Genomic DNA, 27,267 nt, shown 5'->3' with positions numbered 1-27,267 from the left:
TTTCTGAGAAGAGACCATTTTGTACCAGAGGAAGCAGTGCCTCTCTGGAACGTCCTCACAACATAGTTCTACGCTGACAGGAACAGTTCCTTGACAGAAGCTGTTGGGCAGGGAATTCCTTGGAGGTGGCCACGCAGAGGGAATACATGGCTGTGTCATCGACAGCACTGCTATGAACACTCCCTGACTGCCTCGGGGGAAAACCTACCATGGACCTGCGAAATGTCCCCTACCGCTCCGACGTGCTCACCTGGGAGCCAGATGACTTAGCAGAATATTTCAGGACGGTGAGTTTGGCTGTGTTTTGTCTTTGTCTGATGGAGGAGCAAACTGCTGTAGCATTGGTTGGGCTAAATTTAGGGATTTTATAATGGGCAAAGCTCGCTGCGGAACTAAAAGCAAAACCACTGTCGAATGAGAAGCTGAGCTAAACTGGTCAGTGAAAATGAATCTTGAAAGGGATTTTTAAATTGGGTATAAGAGAAACTCATGGCTTTTTAGAGAAAATAAACACATTACTGTAACACTTGTTGGTGTCGCACACATTGACAGCTGCGGAGGGCACTAAGGTGTGAAGATTACAAGTTTTCTGTTTCATCTTCAATGATTTTCAGAAGTGATATTTTTTTCCAAATTGCTCGGTGTCACAAATGAGCCTCTGAATATATTCATTAATCACATCCATGGCTAGACTTGTAAAACTTGGATCACCTTGGGCTTAATTTTGAAATAATGGGAAGTTTATTCAATGGCTCCTATAACTCTATGGGAGTTTTATCTGGGGAGTTGAGGCAAGTTTGATAGTAGAATGCAAAACTACTTGATAAAGATGAGCAGATCAAACACAGAGTCTGTGTCTACCAAATCTCCAGAGAAGTGAAACTTCCAACTACTTACAAGCCCCTAATTTTAGGGTGCAGGGGTTAGTGGCAGAGGAAAGTGAAACCAAAAACTGGAGATTGAGCAGATGAGATCATTATCAAGAGGTAACTTCAGACAAGTACGAAAAACATTACAACAACGGTGCAGGGGGAAGTTGGACCACCATTTCCAAGAAATTAGGAAGGGAAAAACGGCTTTCTGGAAGATCTGATAATGATATTCTGAACAGTGATAAAAGGATTAAGTGTAAGTTCTACCACAACTGAGTGCACATTTATTTGTAGTGCCTCCCTTCTAGTGATCAAGATACCCTCCAGAACAGAGATAGTGGCATTCCACCCTTGGGGAGCTAAATCAGGGCAAAAGCTGTTTAAGTCATCTAAAAAATCTGGGTAAGACAATAATGTCAGCCCAAGGCAGCCAGCTCTGGGCATCTGTCACAAGTGACCAGATCTTGTCCCCAGATGAACTCAGAGAATGAATGAACCAATGAAGAACCAAATTTTCAAATAATTTCCAAAGTCTTTCACTATGGGTTTTTTTTTTTTTTTTTTTTTTTTTTTTTAGAAAAAGCAAAGTGCTCATATTTGGGATATTCCAAGGTTTATTTTTAATAGCTAAACAGTATTTTTCATCAATTACTGTAAGAATGAGATTAGGTCTCAGTCACAGTGATGTGTTGCTTCCCTCTGCACACAGACTTGTGCTGATAACATCATGATAGCACTTGTTGTATGAAAGAAATTACTTAACAAGTTGAAGTCCTCAGTCTGCACAAAAGTTTTAACCTATCCTAACATATTTACCAGAGTTAGGACAGTTTCTTCATATGAATAACTGAAGGTGGCTCCTAAAAATATCCTCTCTGCTGTTCAGTTGTTTCCAGGATCCGTTTTCACGTACACCAAGTTACAATGTTACACCTTAAAATGAAAAAATGGGATACAACTATGAAATGATGTAATGCTCCCTATAAGAGGTTCTCTGCCTCCGGGGGAACTATCCCAGCAGCACAGGGTCATTTGTCTGCATAACTTTCACTAACTAAAGTTTCAGGCAGAACAAGGATCATTCTTTTGTCTCAGCCTTCAAAAGTCACTTTGTCTGCCTGCTCTTTGGGTTCCTTCTGATATGGACCTCACCAGCTTGAAACAGAAAAATGCATTCTAGCCAGATCAAAAATATAAAAATTTAAAAAATATCAAAAACTTCAGACACTTGCTGGAAAAGTTTAAAAGTCATATCTTGCTTCATGATCAACCTGTATATGAGCAACTTCTGAAGAGCATGTCCTTGTCCTAAATGCTACTGGAAAACATAATATTGTGGAAAAGCTTTACAAATGTTATCGGTAATTTCCAGGATTAACAAGTGAGATTTCCATCCAGAAGTGAAAGCTTTTTGATCACAACAATGAATCCTGTGACTGGGATCAGTCAGCTTTAGTATTCCTGGACAACAAGGTTTTAGCTCCACTTCTGCAGCTGCTCATCCCAGTCAGTACCACAACAATCCATTTTTCAAATATTTCTTTGGGCCAGGCAACTGTGAGGTGGTTTGTAAATGTGAGGAATTATGTGTTCCTAAATGGATGAAAGCCCTTAAGTCCACTGAAGAATGTCTGTCATAAAAATACATGTTTATGGGACAAAATGGGCCATTTAGGCAGGCTGTAGCATACAAAAAGGTACCTTGAAAGCATCTACTCAAAGCCAGCCACATGTTTAAGCATCTTAATTGATTCTTATAGTTAAGGGTGCAATAATCATCTTCTCATTGACAGCTAAAGTATAAGGACTGTGAGAAAGTCGTGAGGAAGCACAACATAAATGGACAAAGGTTTTTGGTAAGTGGAGTTGTAAAATTCCTTCCTGTAAAATTCCAATCAAGCGATGACTCCTCCTTATTTTTCAGTGGCAGATGAAGAGCCACCTCCCAGGTGGTTACTGAAGTATAAATATGGGAGGTAAATGCTTTTGCTAAAATCAGCCAGACAGCTTGCTTTAAATATGGAATGCTGGGAGCCCAAGCGTGTTGTTCAATATGAATATTTTTTAGTATTTTTTTAAACTGACAGGGAAGTTCTAAAACAATAATCTTGTCTTAAATTCATCTCTTCCTTTATAGGAAGTTCTTGTTTTCCAATATTAACTACAGAAAACCCACATTTATTAATTATCCTGTCATACTAAAAAAGACACAGCCCTGGTCAGAATGACTGGCCTTTCATTGTAATAACTCCTTCATTTCTCTAGAAATAAAATTAGATTTCTTCTGTAGCAATACACAAAATCAATAAAATTTAAGAGCATCAAAACTAGTAAGCAAAGTCCCAGTGGCTTTAAATTAACATTGTTCCAGGCTTGGTTTAATTTTAGAAAAGCTGATAATTTCCACTGACAAAGCTGCTGTTTCCTGGTCTTAAATGCACATCCATGAAGATGTATAAGAGCTTTTTGTATTACTGCTTTTTACTTTTATTTTCAAATATTAACAGTTCTGTTTTCTCCAGAAGTAGTAATTTTGATCTTCTGTTTAATTAGTCATAATGGGGAGATCTTTGCATACCTCTTCTAAAGTTTTATATTTTTCATTTACTTGTCCTAATATTCAGGTTTTTGGCATTTCATTGAAACACAACATCAAAATTTTCAAGCCCCTTTTGTAGGAACAGGATATGACCCCTCCCTCCTACTGGAGGGTGGAGTCAGCATTATTCAGACGTGTCATGGGATTTATCATACCAACCCCCAAAGATCCTCCTCAGCTCAAGCACTAAGGATCTGTGGCTGGAGTGGGAGTTCTGGCTCTGGAAGCATGATGAAACTCTGGTAGTTTGTGAGGTGCAAATAAGAAGTGCAATAACTGTGTGATTTCTAAGTGATGTTTGTGATTTTCTTTTATTTCCAGAGTGTTTCTGTAATTACTTAGCTCAGAGTGCAGCAGCTCTTCAGAGGCATCCCAGCAGATTCAAAGGATGTTTTCTACTGAGCAAGCCAAGCAGCTGCTCACCTCTGCTCAGACTCTTTTTAAGCTTTTGACTACTTGTCAATTGTATAATGCAAAAAAAGAGAAAAGGTTCACTTGTTAAACAGAACCACAGAAAGAGACGTCCAGTAGAATATTTTAGACTACAAAGCAATCTGGAAAAAAATTGCTTCTCTTTATGAATAGTTTTCCTAAGAAACATCTTTTTCCATCTTGTGAGTGACTGGAAACTGCCAAATTACATTTGCACAGAAGCAGCTGCTCAGGCTGAGTGTTTGCTGGGTTTGCAGCTGTTGTCAGGTCTACATCATAAACCTGGCTGTAAAAGTGTTGCTGTAATTCATCAGAATAGCATCCTAGTTTCAAAGTCACCTTTCTGTGTCCACTGGCTACCACAAGGAAAGCCCAGTTGAGATGTAGTAGGAGTAAAACCAAAGGGGTTCCATGTAACTTATTCTAATAAAATTCTCTACTATTTGAAACAGAAAAGTGGCCCTTATAAAAGAGATTATACCTCTAATATTTGTCAGGTTTATCACCAGAACAGAACTCCAGAGAGAAGCTTAAAAAGCCTTTAGAAAAAAACATGATTCTTCAGGAAGTACTGCAGAACATTTCCACAAAAGCAGTACATTTTTCCTGTGTTTCACTCCTCCCAGAGGCAAAACAGCGTGGAAAAGTACAGATTGGATTTGTTCTGTCCTGAACATTGAACACTGGTTGTGAACCAATGTATGATTAGAAACCTATTATTGTTACCAGTAAAAAAGACAGAAAGAACCAGACTATTGTCCATGTTCCAAAGAGAATTCAGGAAGCTTGTGATTAACTAAACAAAACACTAAAGCAACTAAATCCAAAGTTTTCATAATGCCTGAGTCTGTCCTAGCTGTGGATTTGCACATGCTGGAGGAAGAGGAGGGATGACTCTGCAGGAGCATCAGGAAAGCACATCTCAGTCAGGAGTTATCTCAGTCCAGTTGCTGAGTTATGGTTGAGGGGGGAACAAACACTCTCCTCCCCCCATCCCTGTTTCTAGAGAAATTTTTTTAGGCTGCCAAGGCTGCTTTTAAGTCCAAGGAGTTTTCTAGCAACATGCCCACTGGAACATGGGATTTTACGTGTATTGTGATGTTACAGATAAGGTTCTTGGAACAAAACTCCAGCCAAAGGTCCTCTATTTTAAAATCTACAGCTTTACCTTGAAATTTTGCAATCTTGCACAGTCTTGTCTAGTTTCACTGTGCAGACATGAAGGAATTGAATACACCTGGCTTCTGAAGTTGCTTAAATACCACATTAATTCATGCCACATTTTTGAATATATAAGTATGACTTACTTGGGTAAATCACAGGGTGTTCCATGGACAATTTTGTCATGTATCCCATGTGTTTCCTTTCCAGAACATGTCTGAAAATGATATTCAGAAATTTCCAAAGCTCAGAGTGCCGTAAGTAAAGTCGAACAACTCTAACATTAAAAATTATTTTAGCTGTTTTGCAGTGAAATCTCATAGGAAATATCAGGCAAATGATTTGTGAGTGTTTGGTTAGAGACCTGTTTATTGGAGCGTTTACTGAGAGAAAAAGAAGAATATTCCAAAATAAAATGAGTGTTGGCATGACTGCTCAAGCAAAATGATACGATACAAGAAGATTGTCTGGGGGATGTTCAAAAGAACTCGTGCATAAGTTCTTTGACTGATAGCAGCTACACAAAGGTTAAACTTTCTTGCAAGTATTACCTTTGAAGTATGCCTTAACTGTTCACTGCTTAACTGTTGACTTTAACTTAAAGGAAAAAAAAGTCAGTTATGTCCACAACAGAGGATTTGAAATGATTTTCATGTGCTTTTGCTTTAGGTGGGCATTCAAGGTAAATCAATCTGGAACATGTGATTCAGTGTTCAATAGCTTTCCTCAGGTCCTGTGGATTAGGCCTTGAAAAAGTTTCCATTTCATCTGAATAGCTTCCATATTTTCATGGAAGTTACTCAATGAAGAGCATTAATCTCATTAAGTCAATACTGAGTAAGAGAAATTGGCTTCTTCTAATGGTGGAAAATGAAGGATTTTATTTTGCTATGAGTTCTCTGCTACATGTTTAAGCTGGAGGTTAGAAGGTTCCTAACCATGAGACACATGGAGCTCTTCATGGTCTTCCAAACAAAGGAGGGGGAATAAAAGGGAATTCAAGCTGTTCCAGCACAGCTGTTTCTTTGTTGCTCATTCCAGACTCCCTCCCTCCACGCATATCTTGATTTTGCTGCAGAAGATACAATTTGCTTTGCCTTTTCTGATACATCAGAGCTTGTGTAAGGTGTTTTGGGGAAGACAAGAATATTGAAGTTTTGTGCTCATGAGTGAGCTGGTGGGAAGAGCTGAGCCCAGCAGGACGCTCTTGTTCAGATCAGATATGAAGGACTGAATTTGAAAGCCTTGGGCATGACTTGTTTCTTAGAATCACATCTGTATTGTCACACAATAAATACCCTGGTAATAGGGGTTGGTGGTGTGCAATATGTTTGTAAGGAGGTCCAGATATTATTTTAAGAAGATGCTCTGGTGTCTCAGAATTTCTGAACTCATTGTCAATTAAAAGAAACATTTAACAATGGTACTGATAGACCAGATTAGAATTTGTAATTCTCTGGTAATTTGTCCCACTTTAGCAATCCTTTGGCAGAATTACCTCTTGTTCTCATTGTCTGAATTTTTAATTTTGAGACCTTTTGGTGATTTCCTTTCAAATTGTGAATCAAAAGTAGTCAGTGGATGGTCTAATGAACTCAAAGATATTAATGCCATAGGTGAATCATTAAAATGAAATCTAACCATGTGGAGTTGCTCCTACCTCCTCACCAAACCTAGTGATATCTCAAAATTTGATTTTCACAGTCCACTTAACTTGTGACACCCTGGAAAAAGTAAACAGCCTCTTAACTTGTGACACCCTGGAAAAAGTAAACAGCCTTTTTTAGCCAGGCCTTTTGGGTTTCTCACTTGTTACACCTCAGCAGAAACTGAACAGCCTTTTGCAATGAGATCTTTTGGGTTTCTCAACGAGAAGAGAATTTGAAATCAAGAGCTTTAAAAGAAGAGTGAAGCTTGGTGCACAGCTTGAGGAACTGAATAAATAAGTAGATATTTAAATCTGAGTGAAAGCTTGGGAACTAAGGCCTCTGTTCTCGGACTTTTCCACACTTACAAACAAGCAAAATATTCACTGGAATATGGTGATTATACATGCAGAAAGGTCCTCCATGTAATGCCACTGTTTAAAACAAGAATTTAGAGCTTTAATAGGGAAGAGAACTGGTTCTCACTAAAAACAACCAGCCAAAAAAAACCATCCACAAACAACAACAATAAACCAAAAATCCACCAAAACCCAAAACAACCCTCCTGGATAGAATTAATGGGCAGAAGAATGTGCCATATTTTAAAACATTAATTTTATTACTTCAGAAGCTCCACACTCATTGAAACACAAAGTGCTGGCTGGTGGCTTCTGCTGGAATACATTCACACGTTTCTTTTATATGATAATGCAAACCTCAGCTGGTAGGAAGAGTTATTCTACAAGCTGGAAGACACATTAGCATATTGTAGTTGCACTACCTGATACTCAATAGCAGTGCTAAAACCTGAGAATATTCTGCAAAAAGGCTTAATAGAGATAGAAGATGTTACAGCGTTGGCCAGCGATGACATGAATAAAAGATACATAAACAAGAGAAATTGTTCCCCAGTAACTTTAGCAGGAATATTCTGACCTACGTGCACCCAGCACCTGGAATTACACAAGGTTTGCAAAGCACAGCCTGCATCTGTACAGGCCTCCTGAGCTGGGTGTGTGGGTTTGCTAAACATGTTCCTCTGAGCAAACCTACAGCGCAGGCTTTTAATTTAACTGTGTCATTATTTGGGGATGATTCTGTGATTTTTCAAGCGTCAGAAGTAGGTCAGGGTTATCATTACAAGGTACGACAGGTCATTTCCTGAATCTAATAATAAAACTCCACAACCTTCTGGTATTACTAACAGAATTGTTATTTTAAAAATTAATCTCCACTAGCCCTATTACAGGTGCATGTCTTCATAAAACTTTTGGCTTCTTTATAAAACCAAAAAAAAAAAAAGATTTAAGCACTATTTTGAAAATTAAAATGCTTCTTAAAATCTTTAGCTCTCTCCACTGAAAGGGCTGAACTTCTTGGAAAACTTTGCTAAAAAAGTTAATATTAATACCACTGTGTTTAGATACACACCTGAATTCTCACAAACACACTGTGTCCTGAAAGAGATACACTGGTGAAACTGGGAAGGGATTTGGTGTGTTTTACACAGAGCAGACATTGACCATCAGTCCTAAGTGCTAAATGAAACTCAGACCTAATCATGAGGGTGTTACTAACATTTTGATAATAAATCTAATGAAACAAGAGGCCAATATACAGCTTAAAACAGTTTTCCTATTGCTCATGAACACTACTGGCAGTCAAAGAAAGTCATGAAGTTTTATGCTTGTGGAGAACAAATTTGAGTCTTGCAAAATATTTAAGCACATTCAACAGGGTTTGCCTTACTTACTGTGGTCAGAATTGATAAACAGAAAAAGCAAAAATTTCATTAAAGATGACACTGGTGGTTGGTTGATACCTGAGCCATGACATAAACACTGAAATTAGTCTGTCACTCCTGTTTACTATCTTGAGAGAAAAGGGTTCCAAGTTTTCAGGAGGCTGTTGATCCTTGTGGCTATTCCAGTGGCAGGTTCCTCGCAAAGCTGAGATTTGGAATTTCCAGCCTTGTTCAGAGAGCTTAGGGCATATCCCACAGCACTCCAAAGTGTATCCCATAGCACTGGTGGAAATTTCCAGTAGCAGAAAGCTCATCATTGCACTCATTGCATCTGCCAGCTCAGTGACACAGCCAGAGCCTGCAAACATTGCACAGTCTGAAAGTCGTTCTACTTTCAGAAGAGTAAAAGTGCAAACATAAAAATTGAGAAATCTGCACTTTCTCTATTGAAAAGGTAGGCTTTGGGCAGATGATGTCAGTGTGTGTGCACACATGCTCTCAGCTGAGATCTAAAGGTTGTTGCAAGGATTGGAACATAACTGGTATTCAGGCAGTTTTGGAGTCAATAAAACAGCATTGCATCTGCCCAGCAGGGTCTTCTCAAAGGCCAAACCAAAGACTTGGATCACCAACTGTGCTTTTGCATAGTGCTCAGTATGCAACTGTGCAGCCTCCTGGCTCTAGAGGAATTTGTATTCCACCTCTCTTACCCATCTTAAGCCCTTTATCCCAATACATGTAGAGTGGATTCCACCCATGTCAACAGTATCTGCAGTTAAGTGAACAAAAGCCAGTTTTGGAGTCCTGCTTTGGGGGCTGGTTGTGTGGGTTTTTTTAAATTTCAACTTCCTGCCAGCTTTAAGTTTAGCAACTGGTGGAGGAGGTAGAAAGAGAAAGAGAAGTCTGAGTAACATTTTCTGCAAGTGCTGTTGCCTTATCCTCTCCTATCATCCACTCCCACATCTCAGAGAGCAGTGTGGTTTTGGTACTTCCTTCCTCACATGGTGACAGGCTCAGTTGCTCAGTGCACCAATCTTCCCTGAGAATGTTGCTTGTAAAGCATGACCCTCCTAAAATTTTCTTTCTTCTAATAAACCCTCTGAGCCATTGGTTTTAAGCATTTCAAATAAACTAGAAGTAAAGATTAGACACTGTATCATCAAATGATTGATTTTTCTGGCAGAAAGATAAGATGATCAACTTTTTCCTGTCAGTTTTTCCTCAAAAACCAGTTCATGTAAATCCTCATAGCAGCCACCTCAGGTTTAGTCCAGAAAGCTTCCAAACACTCAGGTCTCATTCACCCCCATGGAAGTCTGAACTCTAAGAATTATTAGCTCCAAAACCAGTGAACTTTTCTTTAGCTGAAAAAAACCCAAGACATTCTGGAAGATCCTCTGCCTCTCCTACAACAGGGAATAAACCACACAAATTCCATAATCCACTTCTCCACCAAAGCACTGATGTGTGCAGGGCAATGCTCACCCCAGGACATTTCCTGATGTCTCACATGGAATTTATTATTCACACAGCAACTTCTTTATCCCCTGCAGCAAAGGAAAATGTCTTGTGCAGAATGGGGTGGGTTCCATGGGAAAGAAGAGCAAGAGCACTCCTATGCCTATAACTTGGCATTTCTCTTGCTTTATCCAACTTGCTTGGGTAGCAATGTCAGGTTTGGACAGCTGTAATCCTTCTGAAATTGTTAACACTTGTGCATGTACTTATTTCAAAAGGGGCATGCATGATTATATTGGCTTCAAACCAGAAAATTGCGAAATACTGCCTTAAACAAGAAAACCTAAACAATATTCTTTCTCTGTATTTCTCTTTTCATACTTGGATCCTTGAGTGCATATCCTTAACTTCACACCACTTCATCTTCATCCTTTTCAGACAGCACTATTGCCCGGATCTGAAATAACTTCATTTTGGTTTGTTTTTCATATTAGATTGCTTGAAAACCTGTCTTCCTCCAGTCCCACCTCAGAAGAGCAGTTAGACATGAAAGATGCACTAATTAGGTCATTTGGAAAAAACTAGGGCATTGTTATTGCTGAGTAGCAGAAAAAGACATGAAAGGAGAAGAAAAACAAAATTTATGCCTGGCCATAAACGAATATTTTACAGTATTGATATCAACTTTGACTGGCCCAGCCTAAGATGTGTGGGGAAGAATTCTACATTAACACATAAATAAGTTAAGATTTTACAGAATTTAGAAGCTGAGACAAACAGATATGTTAAATTCCTGTTTCTTTCATAATACTTGTATTTCCACAATTACTGTCTCTGATAGACCTAAATAATACAAGAGGGAAGTAAAATGGGATATTTTTAAGTGGATATATGTAAACAATTTTCTTTGCCACAGGACTTTCTCAATGAGAAGTAATGACAATTCAGAATCAGACCATGGCTCATCCTAAGCTTTCTTTGAAGAAAAATAATCATAGAGGCAAACTTCATTAGTAGCAGAGCAGAATTCTGGTCTCTCAGTAGAATTAACCCTGTGGATCTCAGTACTGACTCTCATCTCGCTTGGAAAGATCTCCCCAGGCATAAAATTACAGCTTTTTTATATTCCAGGAGTATTTCTGCTATGCCCTGAAAATGTATTAAAACATGGAACTAGATCAGCCTTTCCCCCTTCTGTGCTGGAGGGATTCTGGATGAGATATGGATTGGTTGCAGAGGAAGGAACATGAAAAGAATAAAGAGACTCAGGGAACATTTAATCCCTGCTTTTGCAGCCATAAGCTCTGTTTCCTGAAGTATTATTTGCTTTTTCCATGCAAAATCATACGAATGCCATGACCATTATTTGAAGCCGTGTGATGTCTACAATACCAAAGATTCTGAGACTTGCTCGGTTTAATGCTTATTTTTAAACATGATCCAACAACGTGGGGTTTTACCAAGGTCAAAAAAGTCTTGTTTGGAATTGGATGTGCTGTAGTGTGGAATTGGATGTACTGCCTCCTTAGCAGTAAGATGGTAAATTCAGTGCTTTTATCACATAGTAAATAATAATAAAAATGAGTTACCAGATTAAATTTAGCAAATACTGGGGGATAATGGCTAGGAAAATGACTTCGCTGCTTTGACAAGTGACAAGGTTTTTTTTAAACTATTTTTGTTCTTCTTTTCAACAGAATTGTAAGTAAATTAAGCCAAGAAATAAACAAAAATGAAGGGAGGCTCTCTTTCCTTCCAAAATGGTGAGTAAGACAACTCAGCTTTCTTGTTCAAAGCTTTCAGATAGATCTTTTCTGGACTGGTTTTCACTTGATCAGTAATGCCTGGATCAGAAGTACAGCCTAGAAATTCTATAAGATAAAGCTCTGTTTCATTAATGTCATCTGATAAGAATATCAAATCCTGAGCCCATGAACACCCCAGACACTTCTGCCATGTCCAGAACCAAGTAAAATTTGCACATTTCATGCAGTTTTCTGCCTGAGTACATAGCCTTTAAGAAGGCTATAAAGCCTATAGAGCCTAGGTATATATTATTAATAAATCATCATTAATGCATTCCACAGATCTGTACATCATTACACTTTTTAATTCTTAATGATTTGTCATTGAATATAATATTTGCAGTAGAAAAAGAGCAAAAATTGCAAGAACATTGTATGAGAAAAGAACAATTTATGTCCCTACACAATGGAAACCAAGTCCAGTCCACATAATGTGGTTTTGCATCATCTGATAACATGATTTTACACCTTTCCATTAACTAGAATCCGAAACTAGAATTGAAAACCATAAAAATATTTTTTTAACCTTACAGATATTTATGAACTTGACTTTGAACATCTTGATCAGAATTAGTAAAGGAAGTTTCTGTTTTCAGGACTGGTAAATGTATCTACTGAGTCCCCTTGCTTCAAACCACTTGACTTCTCTGACTTCAATTCTTTTTGAAAGAGTCTAGATTCTATTAGGATCCTCTATGCAAAATATCAACTAATGTGTTTTTGGCATTTTGGGCAGAAATACATTTCCCTCATCTGTTTAAGCTTCATTCTACTGTAACAGTTGGCTATTGCCTTTATTTGCAATAGAAGCATCAAACATTTAATAGAAAAAATTTATTTTTTGTATCTTTGTTGCAGGGCCCAAACACAAAAATCTACAGAAAACACAGGTAAGTGTATACTGGCAGACTCTAAAAACAAAAAGCTTTTAAAAGTATTAAAATGTTAAATTAGTATTTGCAGAGCAGAGTCAACTGAGGGGACCAGGGTTAGGAACCAAAAACCAAAACAATAAATGAAAATATAGCAGTATAAAGAAGTTTCAAAAAAGAAAAGAGTAGATGCAGGACAATAAGTAAGAAAAAGTATTTTTAAAGAGCAAAGATGGTGAAGGAAGTCAAGAGCAGGGGCTTTTACATGAGAATTCCCAAAATGTCTTTATTTAACCCAATAAATTGTATCAGTGCTTATATATTTCTGTTTCAGCATCTCTGCCCTTCCTCCTAGCAGCACTGTATTAGAGAGGGAAGCTGAAATTAAAAAAACCCTTCTTTTATGAAAGCTAAAATAGTCTTAAGCAAATAGATAAGAAGTCTGGGCTCATTCTGAAAGCACTTTGTTTCAAATTATATTTAAAAGTGGAAGTGGGACAAACTCGAAGTGCCAACACCCAGATCATGTCATAGCAGGGTAGCTCTGTCTTAGCTTTGAATCAGGGTGTTATTGACAGAGCCCTCCGTGGCTGCCAGCCTGCCTCTGAAAGAACAGCTCGTTCCTGTGGCACAGGACTGAGGTTCAGAGCTCACCTGGCATTTGTTGGGTTCTTTCTGTCAACTTATTATGTCTTTGACTGTCCATGCTCAGAAATGTGTGGTTGTGCTTCTTTACACAGGGTACGCTCAGGATGATGGTGGCTGGTCTTCATTTGTGAGTATTTGGGTTAAGAAACCCCCCTGGCTCAGGTTTTTCTGTTCTGTCTGCTGTCCCTTGGGCAGCACAGCTGGGGGGAGCTGGGGCAGGAAAAGCAGGAGCAGGAATGATTGGAGTGGCTGCATACAAATTTCCTCACTGAGGAAGGGATGTCCCCCAGAAATGCAAGGCAGAGCTTCAGAATGGCCTTCCTTATCCACTGGCTCAAGTAGAAGCTCCCAGCCTATGCCCAGGTCCCCACAGAACCACAGCTGAATTTTATGCAAGAGCTGTTTCAAGCTCTTAAAAGATGTGTCTAGTAGATGAAACTTTGCTGCGTTTATTCAGTGACAAATTCCTGCCATTTTATTCTCTAGAGATAATTTATTGAACAGTAATTTTTTTAAAGCTGTTTAGACTGCAGAAGTTCCTTTCGCCTTCTGGCATAGAAAATGCCTTGACAAAGGTCATTAGGTGAAGCACACACACCTCAGCTGCTGATGCACAGCCTGGGTTTATGAAGATCTCTGAGGCTGACCAGTGCTAATGGCTTTTCTACAGAAATAAAAGGGAGAGGCATTTTTAGAAGACACTTCTAAAAACTTCTAGACACTGTTGCTAAGTTCACAGGAGATTTGCTGCTATTCTGGGAGCACAAGAGATAAAAGTAACCACCTACAGAGCACATGGGCTCTGTGCCAGTGCAGAGGACTCTGGAAATTCCAGCTGTGATACCAGTGACAAGTGGAGTGTTCTTTTTCTCTCAAGCCTTGGCAGATTGCACAGATGTGCAATGACCATATTGACACTGTGACCTTATGAGGCCCTGCAAGTCCTACCAAGGCTGGTTTGGGTCAGGAGGACACCAAGACCCGAATCAAAGACCTCTGTTTTCATGAATAATTTTTAAAAGTTGGATTGCATGCTGTAGAGGACATGTTAGAAAGCAAGAATGACAATCAGAAGCATCAACTGCTGCTCCAGTGTGTTCCTAGGAACACTGGATCGTTTGCTGGTTCCTAGTCTATTCCCTAAAACACTTCATGCATTTCAGTAAACCTGCACCTTATCTTGACCTCCCACTGCACTTACTGTGATCTAATGATATTTGTTCCTTTCTTAAGCTCTTGAGTGCTCCATGCATTAGTGGAATGTTGCCTCCTTTCCCCATATTATTTCAAGAGATTTTTTTTCCCTCCAACTGGTTGTAAAAACTTGGTCTCTTCCAGAGTGAAAAATACCACAGTGAAAGGCCACAAGGAAACTGCTCTGAAGGGTTTAATATTCTGTTCCAGCACCCACTTTTTATGCTCATTTCCCAGGATGATGATGATGACTATGAAAGCCCTGATGAAGACCAGGAAAAGGAAGATGAGGCTGACTATGAATCACCAACAGAGGAACCTGAGGAAGCAGAACATGACAGTGATGGTTATGAGCCACCTCCATCCAATAATGATGAAGCACATCACAATGTCATATTTCCTGCCAAGTCACTTCCAAGCACCACAGATTATATAGGTAATTACTAAAAATTAAGCACTATTAATAATTTACAAATTAGCTTTTCCCACATTATCAGCCACATTTTAGGTAATGGAATATAGAGGGTTTTTCCTTGAAGTTAACAGTGTAGTTCATGAACAAGACTTAGTGACACAGACTTGGTGGGTTTGTGACTTTCAAAGTTATATCTTCTACTTTGGACAAGCTCTGTTGGAATAGTTTTGTATGATGTGGGCATTATTTGGCCTTTGATTTGAAACTCTGTGAGGTTACACACATGTACATGCTACAGTAGCTTTAACAGTGCAACCTTGGACAGAGCAAGTTGTCACAACAATGGCAAAAAAGCTCTAGTGGAACTTGGGAAAAGAACGATCAGCCTTCCCTGCCTGTCATTTTTGTTTTACATCTGATTCCTCAGCAGCCTGGAGCTGTAGAGTCCATTCAGGAGCACAAAGCTGCCATTCAGATTGGCTGGTGTGTCACACACCGTGCTGCAGGGAATGAAAATAAATCCTGTGGGCCAACAGACTGGTGGGGGGAGTCATCCCCACAGGGACAGACCAGCCTGGAACTCCCAACACAACACACTGATCCTAAAGCAACTGCTAATTATATCCTACAGCAATGCCTTTATGATTAACTTCCTTTATGCTTAACTTTAGTATCCAGGTTCTTGCAAGGGCCCTTTGTCATAACGATCTAACAAGTGTCAAATAATCAAACTCTGTATAGTTGGTTAGTTTGAGATTTTTGTTTTCTTTAGACAGACCTTCAACAGCCAGATCACCACATCAGCCTCCACATCAGCCTCCACATCAGCCTCCAGTACCACCCCAGCGACCTGGCCCAGCCCCAGGACCAGCCTCATTTGGGGGAAGAAGTGCTACTGTACGTTCCTTTCTTAATATCTCACCTATTTCCTATGTCAGTATAGAAGTCCAAGTGTAAAGCCATTTTTATTCACCTAGTCTATGAAGAGGAAGAATTTCAGCCATCAAAATAGATTTGAACTCTGTTACAGGGTGGCCAATGTTCAAGGAAAAATTAAATTTCACAGGAGAAATATATTTAATTATTTCATATTACTTCACTGTTTCTTACACTGGAAATACACACCTACTTGTGAATGCCTCTCCCACATAAATTATGTATTTTACTGTAAGAGATGCCTCTCTGTTTTGAAAAAAAGTTACATTTTTCTGAGCTATATTTTCTAGCAGTTGTCCAATTGAATTAAGACCACATAAAAGTGTAAGAGATTGTATAATCACAACACTGATGACCAAAATTTGATTCCTTTTTTTTTCCCTGCTGTGAATACTTCAAGCTCTTGTGCTGTTGACAGCTGGCAGTACAGGTTCAGTGTTTGCCAGAGTAGATGTACACTAAACCTACCCTTGGATACACAAGTAAAGGTTTAGGCTGTGACAGGGAGACTTTTGGTCTGATGCAGTGTCACAGAGATACAACAGCGTTGTTGAAGCTCCTGTTTCTTTCCTTTGACAACACACCCCCTCCCTGAAGATCCATCCCACTGGGGTGCTGGGAGACACAACAGATGGAGGCAATTCTGCATCCAGCAAAAACCAATGAGTGTAGGTCATGCTGCAGGAGGGTCCATGGCTCCTGTCCTTCCTGCAGTGAGCAGAGACTGGGTCCTTGTGCTGTACCACACAAAGACTGGCAGATGTGCGTGGTGGGGTCAATACACTCCAACTACAACAGAAGGGTGAAGACACATTTTAACCACTTGTTAAATACTTGTTTTAGCTGCCAGCTTTCCCTCCTCCACCAAGCAACAACGACTTGAACAGAGACAGAAACATGAAGCTTTTGAAACGTGAGTACAGCTGGTGCTCCCTTTGCAAAGCTTTTCCCACAGACTGTGCAGCACTTCACTTCTTCCTCTTTTTCCTCAGTTCCACTCTCTTCTACTACTCATACAGGAGTCTCACTTGTTATTTTAAGAAGTAACACCAGTTCTAATGTATACAAAATAAAGATATATTGACATATACCAGCAAATTATCTTACACAGCTGTTGTGTTTAGCCCCAGCTCCTTCTATAGACAGAAGCACAAAACCCTCCCTGGATCGCCTTGCTCCCCCATATGAAAGAGAAAGCCCAGGATCAGGTCAGTGTTTGCTTACATTGATATCGCTGGGGTTGCTTTAATTGCTGAAAATCAACATTTGTATATAATTAATGCAAAAAAACAACCAAATGCAATCAAGGTGATCTTGAGCAGAACTTATAAAGTGGGAGAGAAGTTTCATCTAGAAAACAGCAACTCTGGGTCAGACAGGTGAACAGACAGACATTATGAGCACCCTGTGCAATAAAGGTTTGATGTACACTTAAGTGATTGAACAAGGAAATATTTAGTAGGTTAAAGGAGGAAATCACCTTTGCATACAAAGGTAACGAAACTCTGCATACACTGCTGTATGTAATGCTGCAACAGACTTAAAAGAAGGCTGAGAACTAATAAGACACCGAAAAAATGGCATTTCCTTCAGACCTGAAAACCACATTATATACAAAGCATCTACAGATATGACTATATAATTTTATTATCTAAACTCTTATCTGTTATATAATGGCAAAAAAGCACACAGTAGTTCAAAGCTGAACCTTAGATAATATGATTGTGACACATGCCATGTTGAAAATGTTTAAATGTCCCTTTAATATGAGATATTGCAATTTTGCCATCATTTGCAAAGCCAAAATATTTTTCTGGCTTACGTCTCAGGAGGCTGAGAGCATCAACCTGCAAGATTAACTTTCAGTTATATTCAAAAGTCATTTATTTCATAGGAAGTTTAATTAATTTACTTCCATTTTTTCTAAATGTAAGCTTTTGCTGTTTTCAGGGAAGAAGCCAGGCATTCCTGAAAAGGTAAATATTTTTTTTGTGATTATTGATAGCTTTTGCCTATTTTGATATACTTACACATCCTCTTAACTATTCCTTGTTGTTTTACAGCCTCTGGTTTCACAACTAAGGTAAGAGTTTGTCCTCTGCAAATGATCCTCTCATTGCCAGTATTACCCAGTTATTAAGCAGCTTTTTGCCTTTATTTTATCTCCTGCTCCTGTTTAGATCCCTGGGAGAACAGTTAGCAATGATGCCGAAACCTCCTGTCCCACCAAGCGACAGATATGAAAGAGGCAATCCACCTCCTCTAAGGAAGCAAAGCCCTGGAAAGTAAGTGCTCATTTAATTGGAATTCAATAAAGGAGAAATTAAAATTAACAAAAACATGGGCAAGCAACACAGGATGGTCTGATTTAGTGGTACTGCATGACAGCAGGGCCTGTGGATAACAAAGTTTTGGTTTGTGAATATGCACAGAATGTGTTCTAAGCTGCAGAAAGGTGTGAATGCAGAAAAACCTCTCTCCAGTCATATCTGAAAGAGCCATTGCGTGGGGCATGACTCACTTCCAAGTTGTCCAATGATATATATGATCCATGGTTTTTCCACCAGATCAAGTTCTTGCTCTAGGGAACATTCTTACTTGAGTGCTATTGCTATTGTTTTAGGGTGTTAGAAAAGGAAAGCTATACTTCCATCCCATTGATTTTATTACCCTGCAGAACTCCTTCTTAATAGCCAACAGCATTTTCTAGCAGAACTGGATCATTCTCCAGCATTTTTTAGACAAGCTGGGGGCTGAGCACTGACTGAGCTTAAAACAAGATAAGAAATAATTGAGATCTGCTAATCAGCCAGGATAGTTTATCAGAGAAACAAAGCCTGATTTTCTTATGATGTGCTCCAGCAGTGCTGCCAACTATTGTAAATGAGTTCAAGACTTGAAGACTGATGTTTCATCATTGTACAAACTTGTTCTAAGCTCTAATCTTACAATCAATTCATCAGACATTTTCCTTGTTGATAAAATCAAGACGGGCTAAGGACTAGAATAATGGCTTAGATTATGGCTGAAAATTAGAATCTTAGATATTTTTATGAGGAAAAAAGTGTTTCAGCATCCCTTGGTCTTTAAAACTTACTATAAATTCATGTTCTAGTTGAAAATATGGCCTAATGCACATGAAGTGAATGAGTAGTATTCCACCTATGATGAGTGCTTTGTTTTAATTTCAGGCAGAGTTGGCCACCACACAAGAAAAACGAAGTAAGTATAGTCTCAAAGCATATATTTAAAAGTATAGGGGTTACAGTTAAATTAAGTACCAGTATAAACTAATAATTCTGGAAAAGGGAAACAAGTTTCTTTTATAAATTATAAGGAATACTCATGGATCTTTCATAGCACATGGAGTGTTTTTAAAGAGTTCTTCTATGTCAAGCTCAGTTTATTCCCTGAGAACTTTATCTTGGATATCAGGAAGAATAAGGCCAGAATTTGTTCTGTGACATGGAAGAAGGGGTTTTGCTTAAAGAAGATTTGGGCTTCTGGGGATTTTTTCAGCTTAAGCTGACCTAAAAGTTTCACTTTCAGATAACTCTGAGAGTCTACACTTACTTGAAGGAATAAGGAAAGTTTATATGTCCTGAGAGTTTCTGACTATTTTAGGTCAAGATGTGTTATGGGTCATCCACCACACATCTTGTTTGTAAATAATAGCTGCATTTTAATTAAAAAACTTTAAAAATTATTTGGTGCTGCATGAAAACAAAACAACAGCATAACATTTTAGAGGGAAGTGACAGTGTAGATATTACTACACTCAAAATTCACCAATGTCCAAATTTTGTTTTGTAAAACATTTCTAAGGACTGTGCTATAATATGTTGCTAATTCCTTTTTTTTTTTTTGGCTCCCCAGGAAGAAGAAGACAGTAAGTATTTCTACAGTGATTTTTCAAACTTAAAATCTTTTTGTCTTACTTCTAAAAAAAAGATAAAAAGGAAATTATTTCAGAGTTGTTGCCTTAGAGCCATTTCAAAAGTCAAGTGCTACCTTGATAGGCTGTAGAATTCTTATAAAAGTGCTTCATGCAGATTTATATATCAAAGCCACAAACCCCAGGAAATCAATAGCTAATAGCTTCCTTCAGCCAGCCAGTTACCAGCCAGCACGATTTCTTATTTTGAAATACATTACATTAGAGAGATTTGTGTTCTGCACACAGCATCAAACAGCTGGAAACAGAAACCTGGTGTCTCCCAGTTCTCAGTAAACCCTGCTGGCACCAGGCTATGTGCAAGCTTATTCACTTTTATGAACAGAAGCAGAACTTCTTTCATGTATCCAGAGTGTTTATAAATTACTGCAGAATCCTGATTTCTAAAACTAAGTTGGTAAAGTGACTCCATAACAGAAGCAGGACATTTGGCCAACTCTGTGAATGATCACTGCCCCTAAGCCTCCATAAAGAATAAGGTTATTTTAGCTGTGCAGAGCACAGTTAACCTGTTCCACTCTTACTGCTAGTTCAGGACTGAGGACACTGCAGAAAGAAAATGTTTTATTTCAAGCTGGTAGAAATCTCAGAAAGATGTTCCAAAAGGTGATCTCAAACCTGCTATTTAGAAGCAACGTGACAGAAAACGTGTACCACCTTCAGCTCTGCTGCAGTTAAGGTACCTCAGTTGTGGCTTATCCAAAACAGAAGTCAGAAGATGTAAATGTTGCTCAAGTCTGTTCCATTATTTTTAATTTTAATACCTACTTTTAAGTTTTCAGCTGACCATATGAGTTTACAATCTGTAACTAACACGCCAAGGACAGTTTATTGCATTATGCTTATCTAATTAAACTGCAGTGAGGTGACAGAATTTCTTCATTCTACTTCATTTAAGAATGTCTCACACAAGATTTAAGTTTCCTCCTCTTCCTCTCCACAGCTGCCCCTCAAAGACCAGTGCCACAGCTGTCCTTGCCCCCATACAGCTCCAACGCATTCCCACCCAAATCTGTCAAGCCTCCACCTAAGCCAGGATCCAACAGTATTCCTGCTGCAGAAAGGTTTGTTTCACCATGACTGGTCATTCCTTTTGAGTTTCAATCTCTTCGCAGTTCAGCAAATACCAGCTTGAGTGTGGCTGTGGGGTTCTCAGGCACACAAGGTAACCATGTGTGATGCCTTTTCCTGGTCTTAAAATCAAGAGTTGTACATGGTTAGAAGGGGAAAAGGGATTTTACCTTGGGATTTATTTTAAGGATCCTTAGATGCACACGTCCAGGTCATATGCATCAAGATGCACCCCGCTGAATATACCCCAAAAGATGGGGTATAACATTATAGGTGTTACTAATTAGCATATCTGTCAAAGATTCCCTAATGAGAGGCTCAAGTGAGCCCCCCTCCCCAAGGAACCTTCCCCTGGATAGTTCTATCTTGGTTTACAGAATGTATTCTGGAGAGGACCTTGGGCTCTGGGGCACACTGATCCCCAGCTACGAAGCTTCTAAAATGTTGAGTCTCTCAGCTTGACAAACAAGTCCAAGAATGTAGGCAAAAAGCACTGAGAATACAGGAGTTGTAAAAAGGTATAACAGGGGTATAAAAGAAAAGGCAAAAAATCTTCATGGCATCAGCGTGGAGTAGTTCATTACTCAGACTGTGCCCTTGCCTCTAAAAAAGGCTCATTAGTGCTGTTGCCACTATTCAGGAGAATCCTTCCTAGAACTGAAGCTCTGTGTCAGTGGAGCAGAGAGTGTACATCAGGCAACCAAGAAAAAACCACGAATCTCTCTGGTTTATGGCAAGGAACTATCTTAGACCCTACATGGTACAAGGCTTCCATTCTTGAGGCATCTCTCCCATTGCCTGCAGGATCCACAAGAATGACAAGTCCTTTTGGGAAGGGATCATCTCCTACAAAACCAGGCAGGATGTAGGACAGAGGGGTCCTCCATGCTCTAGGAGCTTGAGTGTTAGAGGTGCAACTCCTCACACTTCAAAACTAAAAAACAGCACAACCCCAGTTGTCTGGAGTTGAATCTGAAAGAATTTCACCTCCCTTTTACTAAATTTTACTCTGATGGTTGATAATTCCTATTTAAAATTGTGAAGCTTCCTGCAGTTTTTTCGCAGCTTCAACTTAAAAATATTTGATTTTTATGCCTTCATTTGTTAAACAGAAGAGCTCCTAACTAAATTTTGATTTCTGATGTAGCGTGCAACAGACTTAGACTTTGATGAATTAGAGTGGTCTCCTTAAGTCCACATCTGATGCCCATTTCCTAATCTCTGTATTCTTTTAATGGCTCTGTGATGAATTCCTCACATTTACCATCACTCTCTGGAACTGCTGAAACCAAGCAAAACAAATATTGCAGTAGCAATAGCAAGGTCATATGCAAATTGAACTATTCCTGTGATGAGCACTTCTGCTTGTATTCAAAGAGCATTGCCAAATTTTGCTGTAGCAGAGGCCCCCAGTTAGACTGATTCTGTCCCATACATCAAATCATGATAGGGTGTTTTTGTTCTGCAAACAAAATTAGCATATTTATCTCAGAGCCTTTTCAACAGCTCATTTAAGCAGAAGAGAAATATGAACAGTAAAGGAAAGGAGTGCAGGCCATTTGTTCTCAATTAGGTGAAGAAACCAGAAATAGTAACAAAAATTGAAGAGTGGGACACCATTTTGAGCAGTTTTGGATGTGGGTTGAGGTTGGCAGAGATCTCTGGATGTCTTCTGGTCCAGCCCCCTACCCAAGCAAGGTCACCTTGAACAGGCTGCCTGGTACCATGACCAGATGGCATTTGTATGTCTACAAGGAAAGAGAAAGATTCCACAACATGCTTAGCAACCCACTCCAGTGCTTGGTTGCCCTGACATTAAAAAATGTTTCCTGATGTTCAGAGGGAACCTCTGAGTTTCAGTTTGTTCCCACTGCTTCGGGTCTTGTCACTGGGCACCAGTGAAAAGAGCCTGGCTCTCCCTTCAGGTATTTATGTGCTCTGATAAGATTCCTCCTGAGCCTCGTCAGCTTCCCAGCTCCCTCAGCCTTTCCTCACCTGGGAGATGCCCCAGTGGCCCTTCCTAGCTTGCAACATAAATGTGAAACTGCATTTTTATCAACAATGTTACAGAAACTGCAAGAAAAATAACTCTGTAAGTGGAACCCCACAGCGAGCAATGTCTAGTGAGCTGCTCCCTGTGCTGCCTGCGCTGGGGGAAGGACAGAGTCATCCCTGTGAAAACTCAACAAGCTGAAGTACTTCTCTCTGCATTGATCCTGGTACAGGAGTCTTGGTGGCCTTGACTGATTACCTTATTCCCAGATACTGAGCTCCAGGTAAACTTAAAGGTGGATCCACTTACATGAAAAGAAGGAAAGAAACACAAAAAGAAGGAAAGAGAAGGCTCTCCTCACCCTGCACAGGTCTCAAGGGGCTCTCACATTCTGTAAAACAGGCACAAAGTCCAGATCAGGTGATCAGAGCACAGAAATGTTGTAGAGAAATGTTGTATTTATACTGACTATTTTTTTTTAAACAGTGGTAGAAACCTGTCTACAACTGGCTCACTACCACCACGCTTCCATCCAGGTTTGTATCCTGCATTCTTGCATTTTTTTCTTTTTTAAGTGATTGAAAGTTGAAGGGTAGTTTCAGTGCAGTCAATATAGTAGTTTGTTTTTTTTTTTCCTATGGATGTTTCTGCTTGGTCTGTGAACAGAAAGCTATCAAGCTCCTGAAAGGCACCTTGTGTACCTTCCTTAGTCTGAATCAAAGATTTTGGGCTTCTTTTCCTCCTGAAGTTTGGTCTTCCTGCCTAGTTAAACCAGTGTCCAAATGTCATATAACCATCCTTTTCTGTACAGTACTGAGAGCTGAGGTATGCAAATCACTGTGGTATGCTAATACTCCCCAAAAAGGTTAGCAGATGCTTTTCATGTGAAATATGCTCCATATTTATCTGGTAGGAAAAAAAAAAAAAAGAAAACTTAGACATCAGTTGCTTTACAAGTAATTTTTTGCATATGGTAACAGCTGTCAGTGTCCTACAGTGACATTTTTTACTTTCTAATTGCTGAGAAGGCAAGGATTGCAATGAGACAACATTACTACTGTCTCTAAAGAAACCAAGTTGCTCTCAAGTGAATAACTGTGGTACAGAAACTGATAAATTGTCACCTTTATTTCAAGTTCATCTGTTCTTATGGAAATCTGAACTGCAAGAGCTCAGTTAAAGCCCCTGTGCACCAAGGATGAAATTATGTAAAGAACCTGGTTCTCATAGAGAAGCCTAAATCTGATTTCAAATCAATTCCAAATGTCTCAGTAGCAGGACGATACAAATACTTCATGCTTCGTAAAATCAAGCTCCTACACCCTGGATGCACAGATGAAATTATTTTCCTGGTTTTAACATTGTTTTTCTACTTTTGTATCTTTGAAGGTGGCAACAGCAGATCTCCTTCAAGAGGCCCAGCTGACATGAGACCTCCACTGCCAATTCCTAGCAGGCAGACTGTTCACCAGACAAACACAGAGGAAGATGAGGTACAAAACATGAACCATAACTGTAACGACAGCAAATTTTCTGGTTTCGAGAAAGAACATCTTTCAAAGTTGTTTTTCTAGTCGGTAGCCACTGTCAGGATGCTACTGAGTGCTTTCAGTTTCCTTTTCTGTGTCAAACTGTAGTGCCTTATTTTGTCCTCACCAAGAAAAACAGCAATGGATAAACCCCAATAGAACAAAATAAGAAAAATACTTGGTTGCTGGGTTACTTGTTTTGCACAACTGCCTTCAGGTAGCATTAGATTTTCAGTTCTCCTTCCACAAAACTTTGATGAGTAAAGGACTCATTCTTTTAAGTGCATTTTTCCTTCACATTTCCTTAAATAAAACAAGTTTAGAGCAAACCACTTGTGGTGATAACACTGAGCAACCATACAAAGTATATTCACAGGAAGTCTGCATTATTGTCTCAGATGATAGTTAAAAAACAAGCAGACAAACGAAGGCAAAGGATGCCTTTGTGCCCAGTGTCCAGGTAGACAAAAGAGAACATGCCACTTAAAATCTTAAAATATTTGGAAATACCTGTTTTCTTATCTTACTTGCAGGGGCATTACAGCAAGATCTGTAATATTTTCAAATTTATTGAAGTGAGCAGATAATTTAAAACAATTTAGCACTACTTTCCAGGAGCAGGATTACTTACAGCAGTATGATCCCTGAAACTCATACCCTCAGAGGTTCTGCACATAGACCCAAATATCCCTCACACTACTCTACAGATTTCTCTCTACTTATTTGTGTGTTGCCATTCCTGGCAGCTGACTCTGTCCTTGTCCTGTCCCCCAGCCCCAGGGCTCTCTGAAGGATGAGTGGTATGTGGCTTTCGTCAGCCGGCCCGAGGCAGAGGCAGCGCTCCGCAGGATAAACAAGGTACCTGCAAAGGGCTGGGCATCCCACACTCATCTAGGCCATAGAGACCAGCAAATTGAAGTACAGGTTCAAACAAGGCTTGTCTGTGCATGTGGAAATAAATTAAAATCATAAATAGAATTATATCCCATTGCTGTGGGAGCTGTGGTTGCTCTCTGCTGCCTCACAGCACATGCCATGAGCTGAAGATGGCACCTGCACCACACCAGGGACTCCAGTACTAAAGTCCAGCTTATGAGGTCCCATTCAGTGCCTTTAAGAAAGGGATTTCCGTGGAAGACTTGTCAAAATAGATCTGAAATTAAGAAAAGCAGAGAGAGTGATACAGTATCACTGCCTTTACCTAAATTACACAGACAATGGCATTATTTTAAGCTGTCTGTAAATACATCACATAGGAACTTTGATGGGCACTTAGCAGAAATGAACTTCTCTTCTGGTTAAAGTGATATGAGGTTTGGTCTTTGATATTTTACTTCCTCATTTAATGGAATCTCTTCCTCATTTAACACCATTCCTACCTTCCCTAAAAATCTGCTTTTGGAACAGAGAGGAAAATTTTAAGTAGCAAACTGAAAGACAACCCATTTGTCAAATGACCTAAATGCTTTAATAGAGCAGTTTCTCTTATGGGAAAGGAAAAAGATTTCAGAAAGAAAAAACAGTTAAAAGCATGAGTGCTGTAGGTAAGGTTGTTACATTGATCAAGCCCAGAAGTGTCTGCTATTTGTCATCTTTTCATTTTTTCATGTTTCAGGATGGAACTTTCCTGGTGAGAGACAGCTCACGCAAAACTGTTACTCACCCATATGTACTGATGGTGCTGTACAGAGATAAAGTGTACAACATCCAGATCCGGTACCAGGAGCAGGATCACTTATATTTGTTAGGAACCAGCTTAAAAGGAAAAGAGGTACTATGTGTTTTTCACACTGCTTCTCTTCATTGTAAGGGATCTCCTGCCTCATTTCCTAAGTGTCAGGTGACTCTTCTCCTGGAATTCTGCTTATTGTCTTAGAGTTATTCATGAGAGAATGTTGTTATTGCTGGAAGTAGAATCAGGCTGTGCTGTTTGCACTCAGGGAATGAAGGGGTGGCCTTAGAACACAGCCATTAGAAGTCCATGTACCTGGTTAGGGAATGCTTGTTTACCACTGAGATACCAGATAAGGGAAATGCAGAGCTGAGAGCTAATCCATACCTGCCAAGTTACAGCTTTGCTCCCAGACCGGTGGCTCAGCCCCAGCCAGCAGGACTGTGTGGGTTTGCTGGCCCCAGACAGACTGGTCAGCACACTCCTGGCAGTTCTGATCGAGACAGAACCCCCTGAACTGATCAGCCAACTCTGAACTCCCAAGTACAGTCATCACATCAAGCAGATTGACAACATCATGTATTAAACAGACCAAGACTACATAAATTAATTATACAACATTGCAGCAGCAATAACAGAGTTACTGAGCTACAGATCATGGCAGGAATGAGAACAGTTGATCTGGTGGTATTTACTGGACCTTATGTATTTTTATGATACTGATAAATATTTAGAATTTTAAAAACCCCTTTTGTTTCTACTGGTTACTAATAATTCTGACATTTTGGCCTTAGCCTTCTCATTTTTTCCATCCCACAGGAATTTTCTTCTGTAGCAGATATCATTGACCACTTCCAAAGAACACCCCTTCTTCTGATTGATGGAAAAGACAGAGGTTCAAGAAACCAGTGCATGTTAAAATATGCTGCAGGACATATTTAAATGAAACCTTAGAGAAGATCACATATGGTACTGAAGCCTACTGAAGTTTGTAAACTTCAAGATATTTCCCTTTTCAGCAAACTAAAATAATGAAGTCATTAAAATTCATAATTTCAAAGAAAAAGGACTATGTTATTTTTAAATTATGCCTTAAATACAGTACTCCGTAAATATAATTTTCCTACAAAGTGGTTATTACTGTCCATTAATCATACAGCACATGATAATTTTTTATCTTCCAAGATATGTATATCCTCTTGAAATTATTTCCACACCAAATTTGATGAACCATAAATAAATATTAGTACAAGTCTCTGCTTTCA

General features: G+C 39.3%; 1 protein-coding gene across 1 annotated transcript; it reads left to right on the top strand.

The window, feature by feature from the left end:
* Window positions 1-27,267, top strand: LCP2 (lymphocyte cytosolic protein 2). Its single transcript, XM_048320221.1, has 21 exons — window positions 1-287; window positions 2,666-2,728; window positions 5,275-5,321; window positions 11,610-11,675; window positions 12,576-12,607; window positions 13,330-13,364; window positions 14,669-14,867; window positions 15,619-15,743; window positions 16,626-16,695; window positions 16,907-16,990; window positions 17,733-17,758; window positions 17,846-17,865; window positions 17,963-18,067; window positions 18,974-19,004; window positions 19,659-19,671; window positions 20,681-20,801; window positions 23,288-23,337; window positions 24,191-24,294; window positions 25,105-25,188; window positions 25,946-26,101; window positions 26,822-27,267. The coding sequence occupies exons 1-21, from the start codon at window positions 210-212 to the stop codon at window positions 26,942-26,944; spliced, it is 1,632 nt and encodes a 543-aa protein (XP_048176178.1). The 5' UTR covers window positions 1-209; the 3' UTR covers window positions 26,945-27,267.

The sequence above is a fragment of the Corvus hawaiiensis genome, chromosome 15 (assembly GCF_020740725.1).
Source record: "Corvus hawaiiensis isolate bCorHaw1 chromosome 15, bCorHaw1.pri.cur, whole genome shotgun sequence".
Taxonomy (NCBI): Eukaryota; Metazoa; Chordata; class Aves; order Passeriformes; family Corvidae; genus Corvus; species Corvus hawaiiensis.
Note: the sequence above shows the minus strand (reverse complement) of the source record. Positions and strands in the feature narration are given on the sequence as shown.

Excerpts from the sequence above, each read along its gene's own strand:
- LCP2 (XM_048320221.1), top strand. The coding sequence starts at position 210 with ATGGACCTGCGAAATGTCCCCTACCGCTCCGACGTGCTCACCTGGGAG. Across the intron at positions 11,676-12,575 it reads CTCTCTTTCCTTCCAAAATG|GGCCCAAACACAAAAATCTA; the intron begins GTGAGTAAGACA and ends TCTTTGTTGCAG. Across the intron at positions 13,365-14,668 it reads ATGGTGGCTGGTCTTCATTT|GATGATGATGATGACTATGA; the intron begins GTGAGTATTTGG and ends CTCATTTCCCAG.